At 40.7% G+C, this 12,733-nt stretch overlaps 1 protein-coding gene across 14 annotated transcripts in view; it reads right to left on the bottom strand.

Annotated features, from left to right (window-relative positions):
- Nucleotides 1–12,733, bottom strand: part of DLGAP1 (DLG associated protein 1) — a 575,006-nt gene that overhangs the window by 7,047 nt on the left and 555,226 nt on the right. For 13 of the 14 annotated variants that reach the window (XM_053244135.1, XM_053244134.1, XM_053244133.1 and 10 more), the window contains 2 exons: nt 5,279–5,370; nt 1,550–1,702 (listed from right to left, as the gene is read on the bottom strand). In XM_053244135.1, the coding sequence (XP_053100110.1) occupies nt 1,550–1,702; nt 5,279–5,370 (245 nt within the window). The remainder of the gene's footprint in view (nt 1–1,549; nt 1,703–5,278; nt 5,371–12,733) is intronic. The other variant, XM_053244145.1, reaches the window with a different exon arrangement.

The following is a 12,733-nucleotide window of genomic DNA, read 5'->3' as shown; positions in this document are numbered from 1 at the left end:
TATTCTTGGCTTAAAATGATACATTAAAATATAAGAAAAACTTATTGATATTAAAAAACAAAAAACAAAACCCAACTTGGGAAACCCAAGTGAGTATCTCAGTATATGGTGATAATAGTACCAGTTTCACATTAGAACTAGCTGTAAAATGATGCAAAATAAATTTGAGCAGTTTCTGTTGTTCTAACAAGCAGGGGAGTGAGGGAAGAGCAAATGAATTGCACATTTTTTTTCTGTGCTTGTTTGAGCAACTGGAAAACTTAAGGGTATCTGTGTCTAGCAAAGTTTTGAGTTCTCAGTTCTGAATTTTATTGTGTTCTTTTGGAAACTGAAGTTTTGCACAAATTGAAACAAACCTCAACTCTTTCATATGTTAATCTCTGTGGATAAGATAATGTTGAACCCAGATGGGCTGCAGTATATTAAATTTGTTATTGTTTCAAACACATTACATTATTATAAACCTCATTGTGAGAGTATTTAAGGAAAGAGTTTCAGTTTTTCCAAAGTGTCTTTCTCCTGCCATTGTGTGCTCTGCAAAAGAAGAGGAACCAAGGTTTTTACACAGAAGTTTGCATATTTCTCCCTCCCAATTCCACCCTGGCTGATTCTCAGATCATTTCTGATAAAGCATTCTCTGTATATGTCTATTTAACATTAGCTAGTTAAATTTGTTCATGCTTTTATTTATGCTAATGGAGGCTTGATGGGAGAAGGTCTGGAACATTAAACTACATTCTTCTGGTATGGTCCCATCTTTAAAATGCTTCCTGGTACATCTTGTGTACAGTAACTATAGATTTGTTGCATTTGGACCAATATATCCTCATGACACAAATGCTGAAAACAAACAAATGAACAAAGCAAATGTGCCAAAGCACAATAAAAAACAAAAAACAGCTTATTCCTGGAAATACAACAGAGATGTATCAATCCTATTTAATGTTCCAGAACTAGATTGGATTGACTGAGGTGGACCCAGTTATGAGGTCTCCCTCTAAGTAAACAAACCAAAGCAATGACATGAAAAGTTTACCATGTAACTTTTATGATGGTGTGGTTTGAGAATACCCATACATTTATACGTAGGAATGGGAACTGGTTATCAAGTCAGTGATGATTACAGTACTTCCCTGTTTTTCTTTCTCACATACTTCCGAGTGCATGAGTAAACAGAACTCTTATGGTCAGTATTATGTACTGACCATATTATTTATTTAAAATTTAAATATCAATATATGAGGCAGCTTTTTCCAACAGTTGATTATCTAATATGATTATACGTTAAGTATACTAAGACAAACGAGCACATTCCAATTATTCAATTCACAGAAACAAGTTTGCCTTTAAAATATGCCTGAAACATATTACAGATAATATCCCAGGTGATTATTATGTAAACATTGGTTTTTTTCCACAATGAAATTAATCTGATATGAGCTCCATTTCACGTTTTTAGCATCAGTGCTGAATGAAGAAAGGCCTATTTAATCTGTCCGGTATTTGTGCAGGGTTTTAAATGAAGCATACAAAATCGACAATGTTCTACCTTCTTGTCATGTGGATCCATCTGTTTCCAATTATTGGCTTTTAACTGATGAAGTTCATCAAATTTCATACTAATATTTTCTATGGATAACTGCAGCATATCCCAAAACCCTGCTAAATCCTGGGAGGCTGGTCTTGGATGTGCATTAGGATTCTGTGCAACAAAAAAGCGGGGTGGAGGGGTGGGGGTGGGAAGAAGGAGAGCATGAAAGAAAATATTTTGTTCAAAACTGTTTTGGAAATATCTGCAAAAATAAATTGGCTGATTACCTTTTACCTCAGTCTAGTGACTCTGAAATGTAGTATCTCACTCACCTGAATTAGTGACACAGGTTAGTTATGCTACCAAAAATATAAACTGTACTTCACTACGACGGACATAGTGCTTAATGTTTCTTAGGACTGAAGATTAATCCAGATTCTGCTTATCAAAGAAGGGTTGGAAAGTTGCAAGTATCACTGCTGCAACTTCAAAGGGGATTCTGTAGCTAGGGTAGCTAGCTAGGGCCCCTGGTGGCGCAGTGGTAAAACTGCCGCCCTGTAACCAGAAGGTTGCAAGTTCGATCTGGACCAGGGGCTCAAGGTTGACTCAGCCTTCCATCCTTCCGAGGTCGGTAAAATGAGTACCCAGAATGTTGGGGGCAATATGCTAAATCATTGTAAACCGCTTAGAGAGCTTCCAGCTATAGAGCGGTATATAAATGTAAGTGCTAGTGCTATAATACAACAGGATATTGTCTGGGTCAGACTGAGTCATAGAGGCTGTTCTCAAGACCAGGCTAGGGCAGCTAAGCCCAGGCTTGGCTACCCATGAGAACTGCCAGGAGCTGCGTGGCTCCTGATGGTGCCTCGACAGCAAACCTGCCCACTGGTTAACTGAGGGTTAAGGGCACGCTCGTGTGTCAGCACCGGCTGCTCTCAGCTGGCTCTGACTCAGGAGTGGGTTCCCGGCCATCGCTGGTGGGGATCCTCACAATGCACCACACACGCAAGCGGTATGCATTGTGGGATTGCTGGGGGTCAGGATGATGCATCCTGGCCCCCAAACCTCCGCACTGCCAGGGGCAGCAGCAGCTCGTCTGAGTGTCTGATCCACATGCCCAGCAACTCTTCTGGACTGTCTGCGGGGAAGGTAAGCTGCTGCAGCCTTCCCCACCACCCGTCCTCAAGCCTGCTCATGGGATCATGTGAAAGGGCTCATAATGTGATGTGATGGATATACTTTGTTGACCAACAGAAATATAATTGCCTTTTGCAATCTGAAGATAATATATAGGGTTTTTTAAAAAAGTGGATCTAGAGCATATGGACATATAAAATTAGGTTTTCCCGAATTAAAGCTTCCTTCAACAATTTGCTGTTTGTGTATGCACTTTGATGTCTAAATTCTTGCTAATGCATGAGAAAGATGCACAAGCTACTGTGTACTTGACAGAATATAGAAGACTAGGATAAGGAGCACAATCCAGCCAAAATTAAGTGCTTTTAAGTCCCACTGGTTTTAGCTGGAGAATTAGGCACAAGTGTTACTTTCTCCAGTGGAAACTAATAGGCTTAGAAGTATTTAACTTTGATTAGATGGTCCTAGCTTGAAGCTATTTGAATTAATTTAGGGAAGGGTTTATAGATACATATCAGTAAAATCCTGATTGTGTGTGAATCCACAGGAATCTATCTCTGTCTGAAAAGGCTGGTGTTGTAGCAGCTACTGGAGATGAGCCTCATAGTAGAATCTGGTTGAGTTAGTCTTACTCGTGAATGCTATGAAGTCACTACAGAACAACTGTAAGAGATACAACCACCATATAGAGTCAAAGCAAACGGTTTAGACCATGACTGTAATATCCCTCCTTGGGAATAGTTATAAAAAGGTGCTTGATTGATGAACTCTTGGTCAAACAGAATGGAAAAGTGGTTGATTCTAAGTATGTAGAAAGTAACTAATGACAAATGAGTCAGTCAAAAATACGATCATTAAGGCATCGATAAGGAAAATAGTTACTTGTGTATGACTACTATTCCTGGTAAAGGATAACTCCAGACCAAATAATCAACTATGTTAAACACATTGCACAGCCCTTGAGTTTTTATTTATCTATTTATGTTAAAAATCAGATGGGGGGCAATCTAGATTGGGAGTATGGAGGGGGTGTAAAGAGGTTTTAACCCTTTTTTCTGCCATGGTTTCAATCTGGACTGAGGATCCTGCAGCTACTGTTTCCTCCAGGAGTAAACAGTGAAGCTCAAACTGGTGTCAATTTTTGGGGAAATGGCTTGATTTATTTCATTTCCAAGCCAGTCTGGTGTAAGCAGGGTGAATCACCCACCTTTATCTGTAGCCTAAACAGGGGCAGATTACCACATAGGCACTATAAGCAGCTGCCTATGACAGCAAATCTTGGGGAGTGACTTTTGGGGGGGGGCAGGGAAGGTTAAATCTTTTTTTTCTTTCCATTTTTAAAATTGCTGCTGTGTGGTGGTGGCGGCGGCACAGTGGGTATGGCAGAGAGAGCTCTGCCCACCTCCCAAACCATGATGGGTGAGGTTGGGCTGGAGGAAGGTGGCAGAGATGGCAGCAAGACCTCCTCACACAGGCCCGCCTTCCTCTCAAATGATACAGATCAGGCCGACTTCAGGCCTCTGCACACACACGATCTGGGTCATTTGCAAGGAAGGCGGGCCTGAGTGACAAGCTCTTTCACCACTGTCTCTGCTGCCTGCCTCCAGTGCCCAACCTGACCCATCATGGTTGAGGATGCAGGTGGCGCTCTCACCACTATGCATTGGCTGCATAGTGCCAGATTTTAAAATAAGGAAAACAAGATTTAACTTCCCCATCCCCAAGTCCCCTTACCCTTGCCCCTGGGGTGGCAAATCTTTGGCTACCTATGGGCGGAAAAACTTAATCTGCCTCTGTGCCTAAAATAGCAAATCTCACATTAAATGTAAATTTAACTTCCAGCCAGGCTCAATCAAATTCATCATCATCAATTTTATTACAGCCATTGGCCAGCAGAAATAGAAATAACAAACATAGACTCAATCAAATTAAAAATGAGCCTCTCATGTGCAATGTGCCACAAGAGTTATTTATAATTGCACAGAGATGCTGTGAGAGAGGCTTAAAGGTGTTAACATCACCTGTGAAAACTCTTTAGGATCTGGCTCTAAAACTCAAGATGTATGAGGGGAATCCTGTGTTTCTCAGTGGCTGACATCCAGAGTAATGCTGCACACATTATATGCACACACTATATGCACACACTACAATGCTGCACACACTATAGCAGAAGGATATTTTTCAGTAATCTCCCATTCTCTCCACTGCCTACTGTGACTCCCAAAAATAGGTCTCTGCGGGTCACCAAGACATATTTCTGGGAAGGATCTGGATGTCAGCTATTGTGTACTACTACTTCAGAGTTGAACAAAAAAGCATGATTGCAGCATGCTGAAGAAATTAAAGAGCCAAATCACAAGGACTATATATGTTGTAATTAAGATTTAAAACACTGGGGGTGGGGTGGTTCTGCTTACTTTTAGTTATCAAAGTGAAGATTTTAAAATATCTCAACAAAATATTTTTAAATATTTGAAAAATCAAATCATTTACTGTAACCAACTGTACACATAATCATCTTAAAAGTCTTTTATATTTTGATACACAGAAAATTAACTTCTAGGTACAATAAAAAGATATTAGACTGTATCCATAATGTATGTTACGTACCAGATTTTCTTCACATAGTTCTCTGAATTGGTAAAACTTCTGAGCCATGAGAAGCTGTGCACTGCCAACTGCAGTTTGAATTTTACCTAGAACTTGGAAGAAAACAAAGCATAAGACTGCTAGACACTACAATGATGTAGCCACATAAACCAATGATGGGAATCTCTCTATCATTACAAACCATCTGCAGATCTGCTGCTGCTAAACACCCAGAGACCATTTTAAAACTGACTGTACGTTTTAATCAATGTAGTACTGGTATTTTGCTCACTAAATATACCTGTAAAGGAATGAGGCCTGAACCTCCTCTTTCTGTGTTACAGATTTCTGTATTGAATATGTATTTGCTTACTCCCTATGTTCTGTGTAAAAAAAATAAGATGTGCAGGGGTCAAAAGTTCATAGCTCCTGTTCTACAGTTTGGTTTGGGAGGGAAAAGAGTTGTATTGGTTAAATTTTGGAAGGAAGAGAGGGTTTGATTTTATTGGGTGTTTTTTTTTTTTAATGGAGCAAACTTGAGAGTTGTTTTGATTGGTTTTTTCAGAAAAATTGGAAGGGCAAAAGAGAATAAAAGGAAGCTTGCCTGCAGCAGAGAGTTAGTTCAAGTAAAGGAGTTCAAAGAGTGCAAGTTCAAGTTGAAGAGCTGAAGTTAGTGCAAGTTCCAGTTGGAGTTGAAGCTGGAGTCTTGGAGAGCCAGGAGAGAAGAGCTGCTGAAATTAGAGCTGAGAAATCACTGGGAGAGTTGAGCTGAAACTCACTGGATAGAAAGAGCAAGACTTGAGGCTGAAAAAGCCAGGCTCACTGCAGAAGCTAGAGGTGATTGTAAGAAGACTCCTGGTAAGGACACCAGCTAGGGCATGGATGGATGCATTTTTCTCCTTATGCTTATATGGTTGCTGTTTCTTTGTACTATATTTTCCAAAAGAACTACTGCCTTGAACTGAACTATTTAAAGTAACGTTTTATTGTTTTGAATGTAAAGAATTGTAGCTTAATTCTGTTTTCCCCCACCTCATGCTAGGAAGCCTTTTCACCCTAACTAACATTGAGAGAAACGGAGGTTTGAAGGCTGTTTCAGTAGACACAGTCTGTGTGGAGGGTGGGGGATACAAAAGTCTGGTTGTTGGCAGCAGTGAAGCTTAAGATCATGGAGTGGTTCAGACTGGGCCATGACAATACCCATGTGGGAAACAAAAAGCAACTGGAGTTACTAATAAAAATAGCCAAGATTATGAACCTCAGCTTCCAATGACTATTCTAGTGGATTTGAAATAGCCCCATCTGCTCAGCATCTATCTTAAAATGGATCCTAAATAAGAGTAGCACACAGCTGCCACACACAACAGATGATTCCCACATTTGTTCACATGTGTCACATTTATGTCTGGATTCCCATAGGTTTCAGAAATCTATTTGGCTTGGTTCCAAACAGTCACATGAACTTCATGAATGTGTGTGTTTGTATGATGTCACTAAGCTATCTGATCTCTGAGGCTTATGAGAATCCAGGCAGAACCTTTGAAATCTTAAGTTGTGAACATGTAGTAGATGCAATGCTCTTTACTATCTGACATGTCCCCATTGAGTAAATGCTCAGTGGGGACACATGCTTTCATAGGCATTCAGATGTGAGAAGTGATGTGCCTGCCTAGAAAGAAAGCTTTTCATGTACACTAGCCCTAATATAATCCTAAAGAGTAAACAGCGAGGTATCTCAAAAGCATATTGTATTCAGAGAGGACCTCACTATGAAAGTATTCTGCACTGATACTTGGGGCAGTGATATATATGTGTGTGTAGGAGCACTCCATCTTTAGTAAAAGTAGGCTGAGGGCAGTGAATGCGGTGTATCATCGGAGGGATGAGCCCTAGGATGTGTTGCAGAATCATTGCAAATGCAGTTATTCTAAGATTGGACACTTATGCTGGCAGTAGTAGCACACAATTTGAGAGATGAGCTCCATGTTAGCCTGTGATATCACAAGAGGCCCTGGGGTACAACCCTTGAATGGCAACTGATATGGGTGGCAAAATGTGTTGGGCTAATTTTATCCACAGAGAATATCTTTGAGTAAAAGGAAAAGTGTGCCGTCAAGTCAATTTCAACGCCTGGCGCACACAGAGCTCTATGGTTTTCTTTAGGTAGAATACAGGAGGGGTTTACCATTGCCTCCTCCCACACAGTCTGAGATGATGCCTTTCAGCATTTTCCTATATCACTGCTGCCTGATATAGTACCAGCAGGGATTCAAACTGGCAACTTTCTGCTTGTTAGTCAAGCATTTCCCCGCTTTGCCAATTAAGCTGAGTTCATCTTTGAATAGAGATCAGATGCTTTGCCTTCACATCTAGTGCTTCAAAGACTAAATGAAACAAACAAGACTGGAGTTCAGTAAAGAAATATAGAAAACTCTAGTACTATCATTTAAGAACATCATAAGGAACTTAACACACATATACAGAAAAAACCTACACTGCACTTTTATTTTTTCAGTGAGTTTGTATGTACAACCATAAACCCAGAATTAAAGCTAGTTTTAAGTCCAGTATTGCACCACTGAGCTGCCGAATTGCACAAAATGTCAAATATTAACTGTCTGAATCATGAGCAGGGAGCTCTGTCACAGCCCTTCCTGAGGAATGTGCAGGAAAGAAGGACAAGCTGATGAAAGCAGAGACCAACCTTTTCACTTTGCTCCCTGGCTTCAGGCATCAGCACAGAGGAAATAACTAAGAACTGGAAGGTTTAAGTGGAATACATCCAGTGCCCTGTGCAAAGAATTCTACACAGAACTGCCATTATTGTTTGTAAGGGTTGCGTGTCTAATTCCCTGGGCGCTGTGCTGAAAATGTACCCCTTGGTGTGTCTAGTCCTTTATGCAGCCTAATGTGCAAACCACTCAACTGAAAGGAGCCTTCAATAGTAGGGAGGAGTTATTCTGAGAGCTTTCATGTGGTTCCCATTGTTATGAAAACTCTTCCCACTGCATCTATTTCAGAACAGCTGCCTTAGCTGGAGCTGGGCCATCTGACACTTCAACAAGGCATCTCAAGAGCTGTAAAGCAGAGAGGAAGGAATAGGATGGAGGCAGTCTCTCAACTTTGCCTCAAGAGGAGGTTGTTGGCTTTATTTATAAAACCAAAATTGTTTGGGTGCTTGGACTGGCGAGAGAAGTTGCTTGAAAATGAATTGTTAGGGGGCATAGGATGGGTCATACTTCACTGAACACTACTGAATAAGTCTGACGAGGAATAATACTCCCAAACCACTAGGTGGGGGGAAGGGAAGAATGCCTTGATCTCCAGACTGTTTAGTGACTGGTGACTGAGCTGGGACTTCCCAGCTGATTGTGAGATGAATGCTGATGCTGTACCATTACTAGACTTGCTAAAGCTGCTTACCAAGTGTTAGCAATCCCCTACACCTGGAAATCAGGCAATCTGTAGTTGTGCTATCAGTAAATATCACCAAAATATGGGGGCAGGGGGGAGAAAGGTCAAAGCCTGAAAAGTGTATTTCCAAAAGGCAATGGGTTTTCTCAAAGTACCTATTGATTTTAGAATTCATTAGGGAATGTTCTTTGCTCTTACTAAGGTTAGAGTCTTAAGTAAGTTGGCCATATTCCACACAGAACAGAGCTTTGGTTCCTTGGAAAGTTCTGAAGCGTTCGTTCTGTTGGTGTAAATCTCCCAGAGCTGTACTTCCTGGATGTCACCCTGCTCCAGGGCTCTTGAAAAAAACTAAAGGCCCAGGTCAGATGGCTCCCCACTCTTGGTAAGCCATCTCTTTCCTTAGCAAGTGTGGTTAGGTAAATGGGTCCTAAAAGAGTGAATGCTTTAAGCACTTTCCCACAACTTAGACAAACAAACAATATCTTTAGTGAAACATTTGTACTGATGCTGTTGGGAGAGGGCAACACTTGGCTTCCCAAGAAACAAAGATTCCCAGAGTTATCCATTCACTCATGTGAGAAAAGAATGCTGTACTTTGGAATACCATTTGCAGCAGAAGCAAAACCTGCCCACTTGGGCTCTACTGAGGACTTTCCAGAGGTACCTGCAGTAAGTGGGCCATCTCTGATAGGGATGTGCATGAACCAGTTTGGTGCTCCTTTTCTGGAGTACCGCCATTCGAGCGGGTTCAGAGGCAGGGGGTCCTTTAAGGGGCAGGGAGGGTGCCCTTACCTGCCCCACTGCTTTCCCCTCACTGGCACTCTTCCCCAAAGCATTGGTACCTCCTGCAACTCCGGTCAGCGTCATCCTGGCACACACACTTTGGTCAGCGCACAGTACACATGCTTAGACCATTTCTGGTACGATGCTGACTGGGGCTGCCGGGAGGTATGCTACAGCCATGCGCCAACACTTTTGGGGAGAGCGTCTGTCGGCAGAAAGCGGCGGGGCAGGTAATGGCACTCTCCCTGCCCCTTAAAGGACTCCCCAGCCTCCAGGAGTGCACGAACCAGTTTGTGCACATCCCTAATCTCTGAGCTCCCACCTTCTCATCATTATTACTGTCAGTTTAATAATAATTAATAATAATAATAATAATAATAATAATAATTAATAAATACAAAAAATTCAAAAAAGTTATAAAAGTGTACATAGATATTCCACAGGCCCTATCTAATAGATGTCTGTGGTACACACTCATCCACAATGCAGTAAGAACCATGATTGAAATGAGGTGAGGGAAAGGAATCACTTTACAGACAATTGGAAGGAATGTTTCCACCTTAAGAAATGTAGTCAGGATCCCTTACTACAAATGAGTACCTGTTGTGTATTTATTGTGCTATAAATTGTTCCTATGACAAAGCCTCAAAATAACGGCTATCATCTTCAAATCTCTTCACTAGTGACCTTGTGTATACAATTTGATTTTGTATTAGTTCAGTCCTTTGTAGACTAGGCTGCAGAACTGCAAAAAACACTTGTTATACACCTAGTATATTTGTAAGAATTGCTAAATGATCAAACTTCCAGATTAACTGTGACCAGGTCAGCAGGAAGGGAAAGAGGACAGAATACTGAGGTTTGCAATTCTGATATTCACTCTGCATATGAAACCTTGCAGTCCACCTCCAGGCTAGGATGAATTGATATCTACCTTATTCATGTGGACAGGCCTACATTTAAATATCTTCAAGCATGCATGAAAAAAGCCCAGGAAATTCATACTTAAGGTAAATATCTTGTTTTGATTAAGAAGGAACCAACTGAAGAGGGAGAAAGCTTTGCTTCTACAATTTTTGCATTTAATTGCATGAATCATGAGAGGGGGAAATTTACTGTGCTATTCAAAGACTGAAATTACAAGTAGCCATGTTGGACTAAGAGAAAAAAAAATATCCTCGGTATATCTGTATAGACTTTTTAAGACACACTCAAAAAAATTACAAGCATGAAAAAGCATTTAAATTAATTTTAAAAACTGTTAATCAAGCCATCTGTTAAGAAAAAACAAAGACCCTCCCCCACCCCACCTCAAAGTGAGAGAGATAAACCAATGCTGCTGGGCATGATGGAAGGCCCAACTCCATGAGGACTCACGGAGTCAGCAAGATGAGCCAGAGTGGTGTAGTGGTTAGAGTGCTGGACTAGGACCGGGGAGACCCAAGTTCAAATCCCCATTCAGCCATGATACTAGCTACTTCACAGGGTTGTTGTGAGGAGAAACTTAAGTATGTAGTACACTGCTCTGGGCTCCTTGGAGGAAGAGTGGGATATAAATGCTAATAATAATTAATAATAACAACTCTAAAGTTTGTAAAAATTTAAGATAGAATGAAGAACGTGTTATACCGATTTCAATAGATTAGGCCATGCTTGGTGCAAAAAGGTGTCAGGTTGAACCAAAGGGACAGAAGCACAGTGGCTTTCCCTCTGAAAAATATAAACTGTATGATATTATGCTTTTTCAGTTTATTCAAAGACTGTGATTGCTGCAAAAATAGGTACCCAGTATTTTCATGGCATGATTTTTATCACTGCCAATTTCCTAGGTCATCTAGGATATTATTTTCCTGAATTTTTTAGAGATAAAATAGGTGTAAAGCAAGACTGCAATAAGCTGTGTGTGTAGTCAAGACTAGCAGGCCACTTATCAAAATACACTTTGAAAGGATTGCATACCTGCCAACATGTCCCTAGTTTCCCATTCACCTGAATGGGAAAATAGGGACATGTTGGCAGATATGGGATTGTAGTTGCTCATGTTTGTTCCAGGGACTATATGATATGATTTTGTGTGTATCTGGAATAGTTTATTAGTGCAAAATATAGCAGTAAAGCTGCTGCTGGGAATCTGGACTTTTGAACATAACACATAAATATTATATCAGTTGAACTGGTTCCCCACTTGCATCTGGGCCCAATTCAAGGTATTGGTTATCTGCTTTAAAGCCCAAAACATTTTGAGACCTGTAAGCATAAACCTGCCTACCTTCATGCTTTGATAACCAGGAGGAGAGGCTATGTTCACTATCCAGTGACTTGTGGTGGGCAGGGATGTGTGGTGCTGCCCCCTTCTCCAGGAGGAAGTTCCTAGAACTCATTGTCCAGGGAAACTACCTCACTCTGTGTGTTAAGGTAGCAAGTAGAAACAACCTAGTTCAGGTGGCCCTACTATTTCTGGTCCTTGATTCTACTCTTTCAAGAAAATGGGGTGCTGTTTGTTTATGGCACTGTGGCCATCATTTTAAAAAACTGTTTAATGATCTATAGCTTTTATGAAGCAGTGTTTTATACATATTTTGTGAGCCAGACTGACAAAAGGGTGGAAGTGGCAGATGAGGAATAAAAGTAAACTGATGAGTAAATAAAGGAATAAATTAGTCATGATCCTGCCTAATAAGGAAAAGCTAAAGAGGCCTCTCTGTCCATGTAAATACTTAAAGGGAAGTTCAAAGGTTAACTATTGTTCAGGTAAGACAGAATGCTTGTGTTAATTTCTGAAAATTCCATGTTCCAAGATTGATTGATTGATTTCTATACCGCCCTTCCAAAAATGGCTCAGGGCGGTTTACACAGAGGAATGAATAAGATGGCTCCCTGTCCCCAAAGGGCTCACAATCTAAAAAGAAACATAAGAAAGACACCAGCAACAGTCACTGGAGGTACTGTGCTGGGGGTGGATAGGGCCAGTTACTCTTCCCCTGCTAAATGAAGAGTATCACTACACTAAAAGGTGCCTCTTTGCCAAGTTAGCAGGGGTTTAGGGGTTAGCAAGACCAATTTGCAATCTTCAAGGAAATTTTATAGAACTCATACCACGTTAGTTTTGTTAGTGTTTTTTTTAAGAGCACACACTAACAGATTCAGGTTGGAAGCATCTGTTTTAGTTATAGAATGATTTGTTGGAAATATATTTCTCCTTCCACTTTGGACCTTTGAAAAGGTGAATCTTTAAAAAACCAATGTTTTGCTAAGATTGGGGCCTTTGAACATATGAAG

This window comes from Hemicordylus capensis, chromosome 4 (genome assembly GCF_027244095.1).
Source record: "Hemicordylus capensis ecotype Gifberg chromosome 4, rHemCap1.1.pri, whole genome shotgun sequence".
NCBI lineage: Eukaryota > Metazoa > Chordata > Lepidosauria > Squamata > Cordylidae > Hemicordylus > Hemicordylus capensis.
The sequence above is the reverse complement of the archived record's forward strand: the minus strand, read 5'-3'. Positions and strand labels throughout refer to the sequence as shown.